General features: G+C 37.7%; 1 protein-coding gene across 1 annotated transcript in view; it reads right to left on the bottom strand.

Moving 5' to 3' along the window:
* LOC135083170 (ADAMTS-like protein 3) overlaps positions 1–21,981 on the bottom strand; it is a 428,341-nt gene that overhangs the window by 90,118 nt on the left and 316,242 nt on the right. The window contains exon 4 of the mRNA XM_063977905.1: positions 7,804–7,894. Within this exon, the coding sequence (XP_063833975.1) occupies positions 7,804–7,845 (42 nt within the window). The 5' untranslated portion in view covers positions 7,846–7,894. The remainder of the gene's footprint in view (positions 1–7,803; positions 7,895–21,981) is intronic.

The raw sequence follows: 21,981 nt of genomic DNA, 5'->3' as shown, positions 1-21,981 counted from the left end.
GAAATTCTTATTACCTCTGATATTTTATAGTTGTCCTAGACGTCAGGCAGCTTTTATGTCTGTCTGTCTACGCCGATAAAGCTAGATGTCATTCGTTCTTTATTGCTGAGCGATTCCATACGTCATTTGTCAATAGTTATTGGATTGTTTAGATGTATTGATGCTTTTTGATATGATGCCACGGTAGTTTATGTTTGCGACTTTGCTCTCTTAAATTTTAGTTCTACAAATAAATAACGTAAAGCAAGTAGCTCAGAATTAATTCTGTTGAAGAATTGTAGTTATGTCAAATGTATTGTTTTTAGTTCGTTCTCTGTAGCTGTGCCTTATCTCATGGCCCAATTATTGTCCTGAAGCAGTAGTAGGGTTAATACTGGGACTTGTAAAAGTGCTTTTTAAAGTCTACTTGCATAAATAAATGAGTTTCATGAGTTTTTTTAACATTAAATAAAAAGTAATATAAACTTGTGTACTTGTGTTCGCTGCAAAATTTGAGGAATTTTGGATTTCCGTTGCCTTTTGGTTCGAACCCCACAGAAAAACTTATGTAGGCCCATAATAGAGTCTGCGCACTTTACTTACTTGCGCCGGAAGACGTAGTGTGGGCAGGCCACCCACTAGGTGGACCGACGATCTGATGAAGGTCGCGGGAAGTGCCTGGATGCGGGCAGCGCAGGGCCGGTCGTTGTGGAAATCCTTGAGGATGGCATTTGTCCAGTAGTAAAGCCTGGTCCGTGAGCACGTAGAATCCCGTCCAATGACCCCAAGCTACCCATCCCTATCACTCGCGCGTAATTATGTTGCTGTCGCGACTGTGCGACGGGCGCCCGCAGTGAGTGTGCGAGTGCGACATCTACGTTCTACGTGCTCACGGACCAGGCTTTAGACGTCATTATTTTGGCTGAAATGAAGGAACTTTATACGTGTAAAAATGGAGGACTTGATGTGTTGCTATTCTCTACCAACCAGTCAAACATTGATTAGGCAGAGAAAGGACATCTCTTACTTCAGCGACAAACACGATACAAAAATAACCGATCTATATCAAACTTTGCTATTTCAATGTCGATTTCTGGAATCTCTATAATAACATGCACCGCATTTCACAAGTTTCCCGACAAGTGCAGCCTTCGCCGGATATTGCTAGCATTTTAGAATGTCATTAGAAACGTTGGAGTACACAATACGGCTAGCACGAAAAACTTTCGAGTTCGAATCGTTTGCGTATTCGAATCGCCATCAAAAGATTTAATACAAAAACTACAGCCCTTGTGAACGTGTCGTAAAGTGAACTTAGTATGAGAAATGGTTGAACGAAACTTATTTTGAGAATCAAAATTGTCACTTTATCGTTTAATTCGAAGGTTGAGTATCGAATTTTGTCGAATACGCAAACGATTCGAAGACGAAACTTGTTCATGCTAGAGGTACAGATTGAAAGCGCTTTTTTATTTCGGGACGCATACGTTTTCGCTAAGGATACAGCTTTTGTGGTTTAGGATCATTCGATTTCGCCGGAGCTATTTTGAAGAAAACCAAGTATATTGAAGGATATTGAGTCTTATAGAGATGCCGCAACGTCAACGCCCGTAAGACTTCTCTCTTAGGTGCATATTACAGAATGAAACTTAAAACTAGACGACTTAATTCATTTTCAAGTCTTGAGTTGTTGAGTCTTTTTATTTGTTAACTTCAATATTTAGACCAATCACAGATCAGAATGTATGACAGTTTTGAGCGTTATTTTGTACTTAATAGTTACGTGGAAAAAATGGTGTGCAGTTCTCGGAAGAATAGCAAGAGGTTTCGTTGAAATCGGAAATAAACTAACGAAAAATTATCAACTACCTACAACCAAGTTTTACAATAATAGGTATTGTTTTATTAAACTTTCATGGTCACCCGCAAGTTTCTTCAGTTACTCCTGCCGTAATGCCGAAATATCGGAAACTTAAAATTAAGGTACATGGTAGCAATCCCGTCAGTAATAATAATCAAGATTTACAATTTAACACTTAAATTTCTCTACCTATAAATCGAAGAAACTATCATTACCTGTGAATTAGGAAACTACCACACGAATTAAATACCCAAGTATTATAATGGCCTCATTCTAAGAATACCAGGTTGACCTTTTACCCAACCTTGCCACGAATTTCCACCTGGTATTTCCCGGAAAAAGCTAGATTTTCCGCAAATAATGCATTAGCCATAGTTCCGTGGCTGGTTTAATTAAGACGTAATGGGATGTACGCCCTGCAACACTGCGGAATGGCCTGCAGTACCTACTGACAAAATTGCCACAATGCGGGGAGAACAGTCAGGCCATTTGTTTAGAAGATTTAGAGGCAGAAGTAAAAAGCGAGCTTTAGAAATAATAGTAGAGATGACGCTCTACCTAAAAATATTAAATAATGACATGTCATTTAGTACTAACAAAATGTACTGTATCATAACTAAAACTGTATCAAAATCCGTTGCGTAGTTTTAAACTTATAAGCATAGGGACAGATAGTGGAAATTTTGATTTTGGAGTGTGGTGATTTTGTTTTATACTATGAAAATGTAGTGGTATAGATTTAGTATAAGAATATAGTGCCAGAGATTATTTCCTACAAAGCAACTCGCTTACAAATATCCTTAAAATATTTTTTAATAATTTTACGTCATGCATTCATATCATTCAAAACTATAACAGCTAAAAACCATCATTGTCTCTGGTAGAGCTTAATATAAAATTAGTTTACTGTTCCTTTTGGGCTTTGGAACTACAACGCAACATTAACGTAGTGGTGAAACATATTTTTAATACGTTGCTTAGTTTCTCAGGTTTAGTTTTTGTTACAACATTTTAGAAATTATCCAGAATAAACAATCCCAGCTGCGTGCCCTATTACAGCCACAGGGTCCCATTAGCACTATATAGTATCATCTATGTAATATTAATGTATTTTGATGTACTGTGTTTATAACGAGTATGTAGGTCCTTCCCTACCTTTTTAACAAAGGGAACGCGTGGTAATTAACTTGCTTCTGAAAGTATTGTAACTTCCTACTTTTTTCTATTTTTAAACCGGCAGACAGTGGTGACTGAGTTTGTTGCGGCGCTTCTTCTCAGCACTTGCCAAATGTTTGTCCAGCAGGGTACATGTTTAGATCTAAGACACTACAATTTAACATCCAATGTACTACATGATGCAATGAATAAATGAATTTGAATTTGAATTTGACTCCTTGAGAGAATTTGACGATTTGTAACTAATTCAATTGGTCTGTGCAAATAAAGATAATTTTGAATTTGATTTTAGATTTTTTATACTCATTACATTCTACTGCGGAGGGATTTAAACTTAGGCGTCCAATGCAATGGTTAATTTCAGAATGGTTCAAAACCTTTTTTTTTTGCAAACACTAACAAACAAACGCTTAACCCATTCTCCCGATTTTCTTCCCTAAAAGCATACCCCGGCTGAAAATGCAAAAATATGGGAACGTAAGGCAATCAATGGCGAAGGTTTGCTCTCGACGTCTTCTTTGTAACCCAATATTTGAGAGCAATCACGGCGTGTTTAAACTGGATTTGCATTTTTGTGAGGGACATAACTTATTCAATGCTATTTTTTAACTGGATTTAGGAATATTGGTCTTAAGGGGTTTTGTCGAGCGGTGCAATTGACGTCACAATTTTAGTAACCCTAGGGTTTCACATCGCTTTGTTTAATACACATCGCATCATTTGAATGTGCTCATTATCCACTGCGGTGTCAGTACTCAACGTTCGAATAATCATTAGTACTACGCAAGCAATGTAAACTATTTACAATAATATGATGACGCTGCTGTCATTATTGCTGTCACTAGCGATATGTTCTGTTTTTTGGGCATATTTCTGCGACACTGGCCCCGTCCTCTTGTCACATCATCTTCCAAAGTAATGTGATTTTTGAAACAGACTCAATCAACATTAGAAAAGGTGCTTATTAATAAATCGATTATTAATCGATTAATCAGTGTTGCTGTATTGATAAATTCGAGCTATACCATATTGATCTCCATCAACTGTTGAACTATTTAATTGGTGCGACCTCTATTAACATAGCACGCAGACCTGATGGCCAATGGGGCAGAAAAGTTCTCGAGTGGCGACCACGGGCCGGAAGACGTAGTGTGGGCCCCCCACTAGGTGGACCGACGATCTGGTAAAGGTCGCAGGAGCTGCCTGGATGCGGGCGACGCAAGACCGTTCGTTTTGGAAATCCTTGGGGGAGACCTTTGTCCAGCAGTGGACGTCATTAGGCTGAAACGAACGAAGTTGATTCACGGCGTTTCTATGCCTAATCCTGAAACTCTATATCAAAAGAATCTAACGTCCGTATTCAGAAACGATGCTTGCTTAAGTGAAGCAGCAAATCGAACGCACAGCGTTGAATAGAGCTCTGTGATTGGTTCGTGTGTCACCCTGTGCGCACTGTGAGACCTCATAGTAATGTTTGTGAATACGGGCGTAACTCTGTACTCGATCTTATAGGTAACTTTTATAAATAAAGAAATTTCATCCCACTTTATTTACCCACATTCAAATGCCCAACTAAATAACTAAAGCTCGACGAAACAGTCTCCGAAAGTCACTTGAAACTTCTCGTTTTCAATACTCCGGCCTCTCAGATAACACTCGTAGGACAAACAAAAAACAAAACTTTTTAAGTCCAACAAACTTGGACAAAGGTGCTTGAGAAGTTACGAGATTATCGCGAATAACAATGTGTTAATATCAGCGAGAAAGAACTTGGATTATGGTTTCTTGCTGGGGAATAGTTGGCACGTTGGGGGATTGGACTTGTTTACTTACTTACATAATATACTTGGTAACTTAGATACAACAATATTTACCGAAAAATCTAGTTTACTTCTTCAATAAAAAGTTTTATAGTCACTTAAAATATAATTTGTGACGAATTTAAGTTAGTGCTTTCACACAGTTACATTCTTAATTAACTTAATAAGTTTTAAACTCACTACAGTTAGTTTTTTTTGGATAATTTTTTTAGGTACTCTCAACTAAATTTCGGAGTTTTCAAGACTATAACTTTTTATTTTTATTTGAGTCTTAAGTTGATTTTGAGATCGATTTCTTTACAGAATAGCGATTGTCGAGATAATCTCAAAAAATATACTATGCTTTTTGAGAGTCATGTCTTCACATTCCCTTAGAGCACTGCTGATCATTCAATATTCGAAAAACCCAGAAAGTAAGTAGGTACGTATCGAATTATAATAGTGCTTATACCACTACTAGCCTCAAAGTCAAACAGTTTTAAAGATCAATAAACAGCAATTTTAACTCTATTTCCACATCATTAGTTTATTTGAGCGCGCGTCCAAATATACCTACAGCGTTTAGTTTTAGTCATGCTTTCACAAATATTGTCGGCTCAAATTGAAATACTGGCCGTGTTCGCCATTTGCATGCTAAACGCATTAATGGCCTAATTTGGACACTTCAAGGAGTTGCTAATTATGTGCAATTAGTTCGGGAGTAGCTGTTGCCTGTTGGACCGACGAAAGGGAGAGCAAATGGCTTGAATGGACAATTGGACATTTTTTTTTATGTGTTAGGAGGCAAACGAGCAGACAGATCACCTGATGGTAAGTGATTACCGTCGCCCATTACTAAGTATCGGCGTAGTACTAGTTAAGTAATGAAATAAAATAGTTTATTCAGTACATACATAGGCCCTTTCCAGGGCACTTAATTTTATTAAACTAGCCTAACTAATTTATTAAATTAAACTTTTATTTTATTGCCCGCGGCTTCACCCGCGTGAAATTTTGTTTATCACAGATCGTCATAAATTATAGCCTATATGTTATTCTGGGTTATAAAAAATAACACTGTAAAGGTTCATCAAAATCCGTTTAGTAGTTTTTATGTGAAAGAGTAACAAACATCCAGATATCCAGACATCCAAACTTTCGCATTTATATTAAGTGCTAATACTAGAATAAATTGTATTCTGTGGTACTTATAGGCAAATTAATGAATAGTGTACTTTGGTTTTCTCTAAATCTATACTAATATTGTAAGGCTGAAGAGTTAGTTTGTTTGATTGAACGCGCTAATCTCTAGAAATAATATTTTTGTGTTGGATAGTCCATTTATCGAGGAAGGCTTTAGGCAATATAACATCATCCTACATCCAATAGAGGCGGAGCCAATTTTGTTGTGATTCACAACCGTTTTAAAATTTAGATGTGAAGTGTGAAGTGTAAGTTCAGAGCTTAGGAATGTAGTTGTTACTTTTCTAAGTATTTAACAAGCAATACCTACCTTTTTTGTATCATACCCAAAAGATAGTTTAAATTTAAAATTGCTAATTTAATAGAGCGATACCCCGCCTCTACTGTCACACTGTGCAGTATACTGCATTAAATTATGTCGCTCACACTTTGCGCCAACCCCACCGTTAATTTTGCATAATTTTCACTTTATTAATGTAAGTTTTCGACTACAGTGTTATTAGTGATGTATAATGAGTTATAATAACTGGATAGAAGCTTTATTAGTCGCCGCTAGAAATCATGAAGTTAATATTCAAGCAACATACATGTTATAGAGCAACAATTACGAGCTGTCAAACGAAACAGATTTTAGGATGTCACTAGATGTCATTTGTGTGACCGTTTTCAGGATTATTTCACTGTTTTGTACAATAATCAATCACTGAACCAGTCACCACGTTTCTGAAGCATTATTTCTCATAAAAATCCACGATTTCACTCACGTAAAATTTGAAAAAATGTCCGAGCTTAAATTTTTAGCGTGCCAATGAGTGCTAACGAACTGTCAAGTTGTTGCAAAAAACGTTTCTATTACGTCGCATCACGCATCTCTTTTTATCACACAGTGTTGCTGCTAGTGACATCTCGTTCGCTCAGTTCTTTGTTGCTCTATTTTTCTAGGTATATTAACTTTATGCTAGAAACCTGGAAAGTTAAGGTAGAAAATAATTAAGGTCTTCATTATGTAAAACATACTTTTTCAGCAAAAATTTGATATTTTCACTAATGAGCAACTTTGGGAAGTTTCGGTGAGAAATTATCTTTAAGCAATGTTTAGTTTAGACTTTTAGGTGATGAAAATTAGTGTTTACGTTAAAGAATTAGGTCATAATGATGTGTTAATTTATGATAAGAAGATAATGATCTTGGTTTGAAATAGGCAAATATGTTGCAAAATTCATGTCAGCCTAGATTGTTCATAATTACAGGTCAGAATTTTGGTACATATTCTGTTTCCTATGTATTTCTGTTATTTATAAGTCTTCAGTAACTTTATATCGATTAATTTAGGCGTTTTATCATTTGCTTTTATATGATGACAGACGGCTATTTGCCAATGACGATGTGCCAAGAAGATGGCGCCATGATTGGGTAGCAGTCATTGGTTATGGCTATAATGATTCTGGGAGAGGCCTTTACCCAGCAGTGGGATGGTGTAGCTTAATTTTTAAAAAAATCGGACTATTTGGACTAACGCCTGCCTTTACTGGTTGAGTTGGGGTCTATTTATTGACCCCCAACAAAACTCAACTGACTGACTGTAGATTCTGGCTACACAGGAGTTGCTTCGGTGGAAACAAGATGTTTAGTTCCATTATTGTTATTTTCGTAGTGGCATTTGATAAGACATCGTAGTAACCCAATTTACCACTCGTGAATATAATATGTAGTTTCCCAGTGTCTTGGAACCACTCTAAGAATAAAAGCAACTTAAAAATTATGCAATAACTATAAAAGACTTACCACAGAAGCGAATAACAAACTCAAAAGGAGTTTCGCCGCCATGCTGTCAGAAGTTCCTCGTTGTCATATTAGCAGGCTAAGTCGACTTCATCTGGAACAATCGAGAATAGTGCTTATTACAAATACTGTAATGAGTATTATAATACTTTAGTAACGTAAAGTAAGATATAAGTCATTTATAAAGGTCTGTACACATCAAGCCCGCCGAGGGCCGCGGCGGCTTGGTGTAGGTAGGTGTCTTTAATTTAAAAGAATCATGTTGACAATTTGTGCTTTCTATCACTTTTGACAACATGTCAAAAGTCGACTATTTATGTATGAGTCTTCCAGCGACTTGACCCATTTTTAGCTTGGTCCACGGGCCAAGTCAAACATTTTTTCTTTCGACAACGGATCCTCTACTCTAAGATTCTAGAGTTTGTTGATTTGGTATTTAATTTATTAATAAAACATTGGCAGTTGCCGGAAGAAAAAATATTTAAAAATTCACTCCTTCAAATCATAGCTTTCTGAATGTATTTTTAGCCTATAGATGTTAGTCCTACCTATATTTCATTAGTCCACCCCAAATAATAGTATGAACATAATTTAGATATCCAGTACCTAAATGCCGAAAATGTCCGAAAATATCTTCATAAAAATACCTCGAAAAACTTAAGAATCGAATCGAAATCTGTATTACCATAACAGCTTTACCAAAACCCTAAAAACTGAGAACCCAAAACAAAAAGCATTTCCACTATCCTTTTCTTGGCTGGATTTTTGCGAACCCACAACCAAATAGGTTGTTTGCACTCAACAAAAAACACAGAGGAATAATAAAAAGTTTACCGACAGCTATTCCAATCCGGCGCCAATATACATACATTTTAGTCCTACAATAAAGTATTTTCACCCTAAAGGTCCGGCCAAATCAACGCGATCACACGCGATCAGCCGGCGTGCAGCGATGGCGACCAATGCATTTAAGGCTTGGTATTTCTGCTAAAGTAGGTATTTCGCGCTGTCAAAATCTGCGCGCGCAATTCTTCGCCGAAGACAGCGCGCCAAAGAGCTCCCGCCACAATTTCCAGCTACACAGTATAGAAATACGCAGTTGGTTAGGTTAGGTTGACTTCCTTCCCTTCAAGCGTCACACTCACAACACTTTCTAATACAAATCATATCCAAGTGATACAAATTAAAACACCTTACAGACTTTTTGGGAATATATTCTAGAATCGAATAAATATAAAATATAACTGCAGAAGTAAACACGGTTCAAAGTGGCCGTGGCGTCGCCCGACCTTCTGGAAGTTCTGCGCCGGCTTAAAGAATTTCAAGATTACGTCACCCGACTTATCGGTAGGCCCTTGGGAGCTTGAGCGATTGGAAAAACATTTTATGATAAGTTACTCTTAGTAGCGATTATTTAGAGCTTGGATAATAAAGTATAGTTATTGCAATTCACGAAGCTTTGCATGTGGTTAATAACATTAATCAGTACACGCATCAATTTTGTTCAGTCTCTTTGTTTATTAATAAATAAAAATATCATACTAAAATTGCAGAAACATATTTGTTTGTACTGGTCTGGGTGTTTTCTTTCTATAATATGTATGACGTATGTACGTTCTGTATCGAAAATTACTATGAGCATCACACGCGGTTACCTGCGTACCTCTGTGCACTCATGGGAGTTTAAGCAGAGGTCCCTAGAGTTTGACTTTGAGCTTTGTTTATAGTCATTACGAAGCAGACTGATGGAAAACTGCACTGTCTTGAATTCAAAAGGGTAATTTGATTTGAGATTGAGACATTTCAATTTGAGATTTCACTTGACATTGAACACAATCTGACATGGAGTTTTCAAACACTTGTAAAAATAAAAAGTAATTAAATCAAAGGCACTAAGTAGTATTGATATCAACTTCGAAGAAAATGACTGCCAAAATTACTTTCTACCCGTTCCACACGTCTTTCATGAATTATATTAAGGAATTGTTAAGCTAAATTTCAAGTAGATTGAACCAAGGAATCACTTTGTCCCATACAAACTTTGCCCCCTTTTTTCACCCCCTTCATTTCATGACCCCATTTCGGAAAATCTTTTCTTATGAGATGCCTACGAGTACGTCATACAAAGAACACACCTTCAAACTTTTAGGTCTCTACGATATCCGTCAGTCATTTTTTCGACTTTAATAATTATGCTCTTACATAATAATAAATAAACTAGCTTTCCGCCCGCCGCTTCGCCCGCGTGGAATTTTTCGGTTTTTATATAACCTATTACACTCAGATATAATGTGGCTTTCTATTGGTGAAAGATTTTTTAAAATCGGTTTAGTAGATCCCGATTACCCCTTACAATTTAACAAATATACAAACACACAAACTTTACCTCTTTATAATATTAGATATAGATAGATAATTTGAAACCCTATTTTGTGTTATTCTTTTTTTTATTTTAAATATTTCACAATCATAACTAATATTTACTGTAAGTAAATGCTAAATAGTAAATCTAATATGTTGGATTGTGAAATATCCTACAATTTTTTTTTATTTTTTATTTAATGGCAACCAAACCTCTCTGGGAGGTTTATTTCTGCCAATGTCGAGTGAAAATTGACATAGTTATCAATAGAACGTGGGTGTTTCAGTTCTATTGATTTTTCATGGATTCCGTGGAGTTAAGTATGCCCGTAAGCAGGTTTCAAGACGCCACCGGGTCCAAAGCGGGTTGTTCATACGACAACCCACTCGACACTCGATGCGAGTATTTCAATGTTTTTTATAATTTATCACTTCACTGCACTTTAGAACACAAAATAACACCAAAATTGTACACTAAAGTCCATTAAATAATAAATTGAAACCATTAAAACAGATCGACCATGCTTCCCGTTCAACTACCCTCCACGGAATCCTACAAATATTATAAAGGCGAAAGTTTGGATGTCTGGATGTCATGATGTCTGGATGTTTGTTACTCTTTCACGCAAAAACTACTGAACGGATTTTGTTGAAACTTTACAGTATTATTGTTTATAACCCAGATTAACATTATGACGATATGTGGCAAATAAATTTCAATAAATAAATAAGACGTGTCTAAAAAGCGCCATCTATCTTCATTGGTTAAAATCCGGTATGACGTTCGTAAATATTCATTCGGGGGAAGCCGTGAAACGCCATCTTTCAACAACGAGGTAAAACATCATATCTAACGGGGGTAAAACGAAGTCGCGGGCGGCCGCTAGTTTATAATAGGTAGCTTTCCCTCCGCAACCTTATTGGTATTCCATGTATGTGTTTTTTAACTGATTTCTGTTAAAACTTTCATGTAAAATTTGTCCAGTTATAACTCTATTTACATCTGCATCTGTAAGCAAGGATTCATGTTCTCCAGCCCAGATGCCGAGTAAACAGAATCGTCTTTCAGTGACGTGCAGCTGCCCCTATATTTGACCTAATTTTTTTTATTATTTATTTGTGTCAGTGTGCTCATCTAAAGAGTGTAAGACGATTGTATGTAGGTACTATTAAAATGTAATTTTAACTCATTGGTTTTGTCTCATATTTGAGGAATGTACTATGTATCATGAGTAGTCTTAGTTTAAAAGGATGCCAACGATTTAAATTTCAATAGGTAGACAAAATTCATAATTCTTAATTATCTAAAATTTTAGCTTTCTCCAGTAACACTGATATTATTATACTGTGACTCATCAAAGTCATCATTGTCAAAAATATTGACAAATCGCGAACTGTCACGACCAAAAAACTGACACGCGTCCGTCCTCCGTAAGCGCCACCGCGCGACTGATTGAGATTGTCCAAGCCGTCATGGGCGATTTTTTCCACATTTTTTAACATAGTAACTAAATAAGACGCAATATAAAAATTTCATCCGTTAAAAGCCCTCAAGTTATTTCTGAACTTTAGTTTAGTAAAAGATTCAGAATCTCAAATCGCTTATTTAAAAAATAAAACCATAAATAGAAAACGAATAGAGGTAACTTTGGGAATTTATTCTATCGAGTCAACTTCATCAAATCGTGTTTCCATCCGTTAATAGCCCTAGAAAATATCCTCAACTATGCCCAAAAAAAATCTTAGCCTTTAATTTTACTGTTTAGTACCTCAAAAATGAAAAATGAAAACCTCATTTTCGCCATTTTCTCTGCTACCCGGCCTTAAGGCGGTTATCACACTGCGCCGCGCTCCGCCGCGCAGCGCGTGATTTTCAAATAAAAATTCACGCGCGCGGACGCGTTGTCAGTGTGAAGTGCCGCGCGTGTTTTCTATACAAACTGAGGTACTTACATACAATTATTAAATCTGTCGCCCCGCGCTCCGCGGCGGAGCGTTGTGCAGTGTGATAACCGCCAAAGTCTGATCACCATCGCTGCACGCCGGCTGATCGCTTGTGATCGCGTTGGTTTGACTGAACCTTAAGGCTCGGCCAAACCAACGCGATCGGCGTGCAGCTGCGATCGCGATCAGTCGAGAGTATTCCCACCTCTAGTTCCCACCGCTGCAACTCCTGTGTAGCCAGGATCTACAGCTTGACCGCCAATAAAAACCCTACCAGTGAAGGCCAAGTTTGTCTCGGGGGAAAGGTAAACTGTCATTGGACGCGCAACGAAATTAATCAGAAGAACATAGGAGGAGCTCGAAGTTAAGGTTCGATTTGCAATCGCGATCAGATGACGTGTATGGATTTGTAGCGATGAGTTCACATCAAAGCGTCCTGTCATTGGTCGTGGCGATCTATGCACGCGCAGTGATCGCCATCGCCATCGCTATCGCCGCAACGCGTTGGTTTGGCCGTAGCTTAACCTAGTTTCCTATCAAAGAGTGTGAGCGCAGAAGGCTGCGGCTTTGAAAGTTGCTAAAATGCCTATTTTATTGCTCTTTTGTGTAGGCGTATTGGACGAGCAAACGCTTGTTAAAGTTGGTGAAGTTTAACGTCGTCGAAGAATAATTAAAGCTGAAAGAGGTTTGGTTGATACCTGATCAGAGTAGATTACAGAAGAGAAAATCTTACTAACGTAACGTAATCTCGATTTCCTTATTACCTACGACTATTTAGCATAATACAATGATAGCTCACATGATTTTAAAATGAAATTGTAGAGAAGGAATTGGTTTATTTCATTTAATTACATAACCATGAAGTCATTGCCACAGTGTAGTGTAGAGATAATTCTACTAGTCCTCAACCTAAGTATCTGGCCAGATAAGGAGTGTATGCCAAATCCTCCATTTCCTTATCATCATTTCAGCTACAGGACCCACAAGGTAGACAGAAGACCTTACTCGTATAAATATTTCAGAATAGCGCTGAATGCAGGGCGCTACCAACCTGCTAAGATTTCCAGATGGAAATCATTGGGGGAGACTTGCTTCAGTGAAGCAGCAAATCGGACGCACAGCGTTGAATAGAGCTCTGTGATTGCTTCGTGTGTAACCCTGTGCGTCCACGAGCACTGTGAGACTCAAAGTAATGTTTGTGAATACGGGTGTAAATTCAGTTACCTTGTTAATTACAGGCATATACACTTTACCTTTTTGTTGCAAAAGCTCAATACAACTGCATAAAGTTCCACAGCTTAATTTGCCATTTGAACCTACTTACTATGCTTTCAGCACCCCGTTACAATCTTATCTAATCGGCAGATCGCTCATGGCCGCCCCAAATAACTCCGAACACAGGTTTTGGTGGACTAAATGAGGAATAAACAACGGAAAAATGATTCTGTTACACAGTTCTGGGGGAAAAGTACTTAATAATTTTCATTACTAATTGAAGCAATGAAAAGTGGATTTTAAAATTATTTCATGACTGTATGTGAATATAAATAATCGTAATTTACCAAGTTATTAAAATTTGATGTGAAATAAATTGTTAAATTTTTCTGGTAGAGCAGAAACAGAACGTTTTTGAACTATCAAGAAAATCATCAGAGTTTGATTATAAATTATAATATTACCTATTTATTAGCCTTTCTGTAATACCTACAAAGGCAATATTTCCACTTTTAATATCTCTTTTAAAAGGTATTTATAGCAAATCGAACTTGGATCGTTCGCATGTCACATCGGCATAAGTCTGTAATATGTGTAAACGAATGGCACGTATTTACAAAGTATGTCTTGGTTGGTGTATGGCGCAAAGTTAAACGAGTTTTGTAATGTTATTCGACTGCATCGTTCGTTCGTTCGTTTCAGCCAAATGACGTCCACTGCTGGACAAACCCCCTAGGCTTTCCACAAGAACGGTCCTGCGCTGCCCACATCCAGGCTCTTCCTGCGACCTTTACTAGATCGTCGGTCCGGACTGCATATCGAATCAGAAATGAGGAGCTCCGCAGAGGAACCAAGTGACCGACTAGCCCGCAGAATCGCGGGGCAGAAAAGTTCTCGAGTAGCGACTAGACGTAGTGTGGGCAGGCCCCCACTAGGGGGACCGACGATCTGGTGAAGGTCGCGGGAGGTATCTGGATGCGAGTGGCGCAAGACCAGTCATTTTCCAAAACGACTTTTTCGCTTTTGGAAAATATTATGTAGATGATGATCACAAATTGAAATGGGAAACTTGAGCTGCATTTTAAAATATCGGGGCTTATTCATCATCATCATCATCATTTCAGCCATAGGACGTCCACTGCTGAACATAGGCCTCCCCCAATGATTTCTACAATGGCCGGTTGGTAGCGGCCTGCATCCGGCGCCTTCCCGCTACCTTTATGAGGTCGTCGGTCCACCTTGTGGGTGGACGTCCTATGCTGCGCTTTCCGGTACGTGGCCTCCACTCCAGAGTCTTGCTGCTTATTACAAGAAGTTAAACACTTAACATTTTGGTCTAAAATTCAATTTAAAGTGCAATTTAATGAGCCGACATCAACTTTAAGGTCTGTCAAGCAATTTACTCATTCATGCTGCAAAAATAATCTTTAAATCCCCAGCATTTGTCGCACCATACAAAAACCATTAATCCGCGTCCCATGGACTCGGACTGATTGATTGATTGAAATCTAAACAAAAGTGTTATTGACTGCCTAAAAATAGAGCTACAAAATTGTTTTTGTTGTTTTGTTTTTATCCCAAAACCTTTGGGCAAACAAAGGTACAAAATATCCTTTTGTTTATATTTTAACGTTCTATTTTAAGGTATTTTTTTGTTTTTAACAAAATAATAGTCTAGGCGCAGACCACCGACTTTTAGTTGGCCGATTTTTGGCACCCCAGTGTGCAAAATAAATAGAAAACATATATTTTATTACGAGTATTTAATTATTATCAGACTAGGAATCTAGGACATTTGCTTCTCACAAATAAGTCATCGGTCCACCGAGCGAGTCAACAATGCTTAAAAGTTATTTATTTTCTGCAATTTTTTTTTGCATTTAAAAAGTGCTTTCACAAGTCCGAGTATTACTTGAACACTACAACTGCTTCGGAACAATAAATGGACCAGTCAGTCCAACTTTACTAATGGTTTACTAAATCCTTAGCCAAGCTCGATCATCAGTTCATCACACAGACCACACACTTGACTGTCTTGCATTTTATATGTGACTATAACAAGCGATCGGGTCACGCGAGGTTACCACCACCACAGCCAAACTTGACGGCTTTCCAATATTTTCGATGTACACTGCTACTTTTATTCCTACATCACAATCGAAGCTAGATGCACACCCGTTGATGGATGCGAAAAATTCTAATTTGTCGTTTAAATAAACACAGTATCACGATTCAACCCCATTGAAAGAAAGCATCGATTTATTTTCCCGTTTTATTTATCCTTCGTGTAACATGCCCTGAAATGAGTTAGAGCCCGCATGAAAATGATGGTAATTCTGAAAATATAGAAAAAGGTATTCGGTACTTGGACGAGTCACGAAATGCGCTTTTGAATCCAAGTTTAGTTTACTATAGCGGCCGCCCACGATTTCGTACGCGTGGATCCCGTTTTACCTCCTTCGGGGTTGAATTTTGCAAAATCCCGTCTCAGTGAGCGCCTACGTTCTGAAAGGAACGCTCATGCAAAATTTAAGACTCCGAGCACTTGTAGTTTCTGTTTCTAAGTGAGTCAGTTAGTCAATCAGTCAGTGACCGTTCGCTTTTATAGATATTAGATTTTCCATCTCAAAACCTTCACTTATCATAAATGTTAACCTATTGACAACCTGTCTCTTACATTTTTAAAGAAGCGAGTGCGTTCTTTCTTTGTTTTAGACAACACAATAATTTAGATATTCCCCGCGACTCGTGCGCATAATCAAGTGTGTGCATGACACGTGTTACCCGAGCTACTGCGAAACAATCTGTGTGTACGTGCTGCTGTCTTGGGGTTAGGATTGGTGTCTAGTGATGCTTTGCTATATTTTATGAGTGTAAGCTATAGACAAAAACGATTGAGGTAGTTTTACAATTTGAATGCAATATGTGTAATTTAAAAAGTTTATATTATTTTTACATGAACTCATTTATTGGGAAAAAAGTTAATAAAGATATCGTAATGATGTGCACTAATTTCAGAGCTATTGTAAGTCTTATTAGTACTTTACAGAAATATTAAAAGTCTTGAGGCTTTGTACTAAGATTCGTGACCTTAAACCCCTCCAGTCATTGAAATAGAGTCCCAAAATTAGGATCAGAAGTAGAGTAAAAATAATTTAAATTAATAATTAGCTACCAAAAGACATTCCTCTAAATAAAAATTAAATAGGTAAGACCGTTGATAATAACAATATACCTACTGGAACATTATCTTGTGCATAGCAAAGCCCCAGTGGACGTGGAGCTTTATCGTCACTTTTTACAGCAAGTAGAGGCAAGATACTGGCTGTAACGGGCACGGCGACGGAATTCAGGATTAGCAGCCAGCCTACTTATACGAGTTTTCGGCAGTTTGAACTGGTTCGAACCGGTTTGAACCAGTTCCGAGCAGTTTGTGAGTATTTATTTGTTTAGGACTTGTTTGCTTTCCTGACAATACTTTAAAAATATTGCATACCTATTAATATTTATCTGTTTACCAATGTTTTCACGCCTAGTTCATAGAACAATTTGCAACAAAATTTAGCAAAATTAGTTATAATTTCAAAGTATTAATTGGACTCTGATTGGATTTATAATAACCTATAACTTCTAAATATTGGAAAGTTCGTATTTTTAGATCTTTTAATTGCTGCTTAGGGCGTCTGATATAATTAGTATAAAGATTATAAAGTTTTCATTATTCAAAAGTTCAAGTAGTCCGTCATAAAATATCCAAGTAAGAGCAAGAATGTTAAGAAGTTATAATGTTAGTAGCTAAAGTTTGACGTTAAAATGTGTCAGAGTTTTCAGGCCATTATTATACCTAAAATGGTATTTCGCACACACGGTGCAGTTTAAATATCATTTAAGAATTTCCACGAAAATAGAGGGCATAGTTCTCTCCATATTTCAAATGGTACGTCGCACGCACCATTGGACGGGTCTCTTGTAACTGGGGTTACCATTCCTTCTAATTTCTGTGGATATGTCTCATCTAATTTATGCTTTCCATCCAGATTTTAAATGGTTTTTAATTACCTATCATCATCATCATCATTTCAGCCATAGGACGTCCACTGCTGAACATAGGCCTCCCTCAATTATTTCCACAATGGCCGGTTGGTGGTGGCCTGCATCCAGCGCCTTCCCGCTACCTTTATGAGGTCGTCGATCCACCTTGTGGGTGGACGTCCTACGCTGCGCTTTGCGGTACGTGGCCTCCACTCCAGAACCTTGCTGCCCCATTGGCCGTTTTTTTGTGTACAATGTTGCCAAGACGAACCGTTATAGCTCGCAATTTGAAAAAGTTATCAGCAGACGTCATGTAGAGCCAAAATTGTAACTTCACACGCCCTAACCCGAGGCTGTTGGAGCTGCCAATGAAAATGCATCACGTACCAATTAACATGGCAATAAATTATCTTGTCCACCGAATTTTTACTCAATTCTTTATTGCATTTCACAGTGTAGATATAAGGTCTTATTTAACTGTTCTCAAATGTCCATGACGTCTCTATCAGATTTTCCGAATTGATGGAAACCCTACTTGCACCCAAATCTGTACGACAGAGCTTTATTGATGTGGGTCCGTAGTCCGAAGGCCTGCTTTAGTGTTTCGCTGGCTATTGATGGATAGCGCTGTTTTGCTTTAGGGATTACAGTCACGGCGAAATGTTGATTCGAAAACTAAACGTCTTGAGAATAAAAAGGTTTGTCTGGAAAAATTGGATTTATTATCTGTGATTCGCGGCCAAATACCCGTGGCTCGTGGCTGTGAAGTTAAGAGTGACAGGTGTCAATTTGGGTGAGACGTTAGAATAAAATTGTGAGTTATTCGCGCCAATATTTTTTGTGATACTTATTATTTACAACTAAGGACATTAATTATATCAAATCAAATACATACTTTTATTGCATTATACATAATAATATAGATCACATATTAATTTTAAATAAACAACTTGAAAAAATCGAACTGCCAAAGGCGGGACTCGAACCCACGTCCTTCCGCTTGCGATTTTTTCAATTTGTTTATTTAAAATTTAATTTGAGAAGCGACTCTATTCGTTAAGAAATTTTAATAACAGTAACATTTTTTCAGCTAAATCATGGCATATCGGCGTGCAACAGATTTTCATGACTGCTAGGTAAGATACTTTTAAAGATATAGAAGATTTTCTAACCGACCCTTTATTGTGGTCCAGTGTATTTTCGTTGCAAAAAAGTAATTACAATTACCTACATAATCCGCTTATAGTATTAGCTGATTTGCCGTTGTCCGTAAGCTTAATTAATTTCAGGAAGCAAAACATTATGTCGAATATACGGGTGAGAAATAGTCCGTATTCACAAACGACGCTTGCTTAAGTGAAGTAGCAAATCGAACGCACAGCGTTGGATAGAGCTCTGTGACTGGTTCGTGTGTCACCCTGTGCGTCCACCGGCACTGTGAGACCTCATAGTAACGTTTGTGAATACGGGCGTATGTCGAATACGGGTGAGAAAAGTCAATTACACAAATAACAAAACAAATGTGCCGCTAAAATATTCTTCTAAAGTGTACCGAGAAGGCTCATCGTCAAACCCATTCCGAATTTGCCTAAATAATTCCAGGAAAACTCCGAAAGTGCCATTCATGACTTACATTCCTGAAATTGCCTCAATCCGTTGACGAATTCCGAGGCGATGGCTGAAATATGGCTGGTTTGGTATCATTGTCCTACTAATATTAGAAATGTGAAAGTTTGTTGGGATGGATGAATTTATGGGTGTTTGTTATCCTTTCACGTAAAAACTATTCAACGGATTTTGATGAAAGTTTGCCGCGATCATCACAAGCAGAGTAAATACAAATGAGTAGGTCATCTTCATAGAAACGCACGGGCGCGGTTTGTATGTGAAAGCGCCAATATACGTATGCGGCGCGCACGCACACACAGACAAAATTCGGCGCAAGCAGTACTAGCTCACCGCTAATCCCCGCTAAATTTTGTCAGTGTGTGCGTGCGCGCCGCATACGTGTTGGCGCGCTCACATACAAACCGCGCTCGGTGCGTTTCTATGAAGATGACCTACTCATTTGTATTTACTCTGTCACAAGTAATCGGTCTTTCTGAGTAGCATACTGAATTTCAAGCGGGAAAACCGTGGCAAAACCAAGCAAGTACTATCGAAGACTAAGTGGGATTTTACAAAGAGAGATAATAAACTATGATTTTTTCTCATGATGTCAATATTTTCCAATCGCATGAATTCTTCTACTTATAAAAATATATTTTTGAACGTTCAAAAATGTATCCGAACTAGGTAGGACATAAAAGGAAAAATGTCTTTTGAAATCAATAAACAAAAGAAAAGATAGTGGGTGTGTCACATTATGTACTGCCTTATAGGCTAAAAATACTGTTAACTTACATCCGTATTCACAAACGATGCTTGCTTAAAGTGAAGCAGCAAATCGAATGCACAGCATGTTGTTTCATGTGTCCCTGTACGTCCACGCGCACTGTGAGACCTTATAGTAATGTTTGTAATGGGCATTAAAGTCTAAACTTAAGTATTAAAAATCCACCTAAATCTAGTAAATCAAAAGTAAACAACAATAAAATGTCGCTACCACTAAAACCCGCGAATCGAATGCGATATCGAATTCCGTTAGAGCTCAGGCCGAAGATCTCATCTTACCAATTTAGGATTTGGCACGGAGGATTTCTATCGGGATGTATGTGGAATCTATTTCTTATCTAGAAAAGGTACACTATCTAAATCTTGGAATATAAAGATTATCTACGGCTAAAAGTGGTATCGATTTAATATCAAAGAAGATAGATCCAAAGGAAATAATGATTCATTCCTTGATGTACTCGCACAAAAAGGTCGTTTACTATGAGCCTCATAAGAAGGCTCAAGGTCACCCAAAGGGCGATGAAGCGTGCTATACTTAGAGTTTCCCTGCGTGATCGAATCAGAAATGAGGAGATCCACAGGAGAACCAAAGTGACTGACATAGCCCGCAGAATCTGGCAGAAAAATCAAGCGGGTCACATAGTTCGTAGCTCTACAGTTCTACACCGCTGTGGCAGAAAAGTTCTCGAGTGGCGACCACGAGCCGGAAGACGTAGTGTGGGCATGACTCCCACTAGGTGGATCGACGATCTGGTGAAGGTCGTGGGAGGTGCCTGGATGCGAGCGGCGCAGGACCGGTCTTTGTGGAAAACCTTTTACCCTCAAGGTTTTCCACAATGACCTGTCTTGCGCTGCTCGCATCCAGGTGCTAACCGCGACCTTCACCAGATCGTCGGTCTACTTAGTATGAGAACTGCCCAGTCCCACACTGCATCTTACTTTTGAGTACTCACTAGTACCTACCTACTTATATTTCTGCCATTGCAAAAAACGGACGTTTACCGCAGATATTTACCACAATTCCCATTTGAGTGACGACATTAAAGTCACAGTCCCCATAAAGTGACATAACTGCTGTACTTATGTTAGAAGTATTTAATGGCCGTCATTATACCGCAGTCGACTGAAACTGTCCCTGATAAATATACAGGGTCTCTGAGAAGATAGCGTATTTTTAAAACTTAAAAATATATGGCCTCAGGTGGGAATCGAACCCTCGTAACTCCTCTGACTATCATATATTGTGAGAGTGAGATCTTTGGAAACATTGTTTTAGTTCATTTTAAGTTAATTAAAAATAACTGTAAATAAATCATTTAAATTTATTTTTATTTATTTATTGACAAAGATCTACCAACAACACATCTTTACACAAACAAGTAATGCATGCAATGATGACAAGACCAAAAAATTGTGTCACAATAAATAGTCCTACCTCATGATAATTATGGCCAAAACATAACTTATACAGCTATTTCTGATTTCTTCCTAGAAATCTTGCGATTCTTGAGATTTCCTAATCTCATCGCAAGGAAAACTTTCCGAGCTTTTAAGCTATTTTTTAAAACATTATAGAAAAGTAGCCCAAGCGATAGGTTCCCATGGAAATCTATACTATCTATACTAATTTTATAAAGGCGAAGGTAACTCTGTCTGTCTTGCTTTCACGCCTAAATGACTGGACCGATTTTGAAGAAATTTGGCACAGAGATAGTTTGAGTCCCGGGAAAGGACAAAGGATAGTTTTTATCCCGGTTTTTAAAACAGGGACGCGCGCGATAAAACTTTTCTGTGACAGACAAAATTACACGCGGGTGAAGCCGCGGGCGGAAAGCTAGTAACCCATATTTTAAAGGTCTAAATGTAAAAAAAACTATATTTTTTTAACTCTGAAAAGTCAAACTAACTTCACATTAATTAACAGAATTTTATGATCTTTGCTATGTTCACATAATATTTTTGCAGTAGGTAAAATGTGTCTATATTTTTTCCATGACGTCACGTCTTTCACTAGCCTGTGTAAAGGGAATAATTTATTAACATGACGTCACTAAGCTGAAACTGTAAAGTAAAATTTAAATTTGAAGTGGCTTTAGCTCGTACACTAAATTTACAATTTCAAGAAGAAAATCAAGGTATAATTTTGTTACTAGAAACGGTAATAAAATATCATCTTTCTTAGAGGTATTAAAATTTATTTTAAGAAGATATTTAAGTATTAAAGGGATCGCAATA

The sequence above is a fragment of the Ostrinia nubilalis genome, chromosome 23 (genome assembly GCF_963855985.1).
Source record: "Ostrinia nubilalis chromosome 23, ilOstNubi1.1, whole genome shotgun sequence".
In the NCBI taxonomy this organism is placed as follows: domain Eukaryota; kingdom Metazoa; phylum Arthropoda; class Insecta; order Lepidoptera; family Crambidae; genus Ostrinia; species Ostrinia nubilalis.
This window is presented reverse-complemented; position numbering and strand designations above follow the sequence as displayed.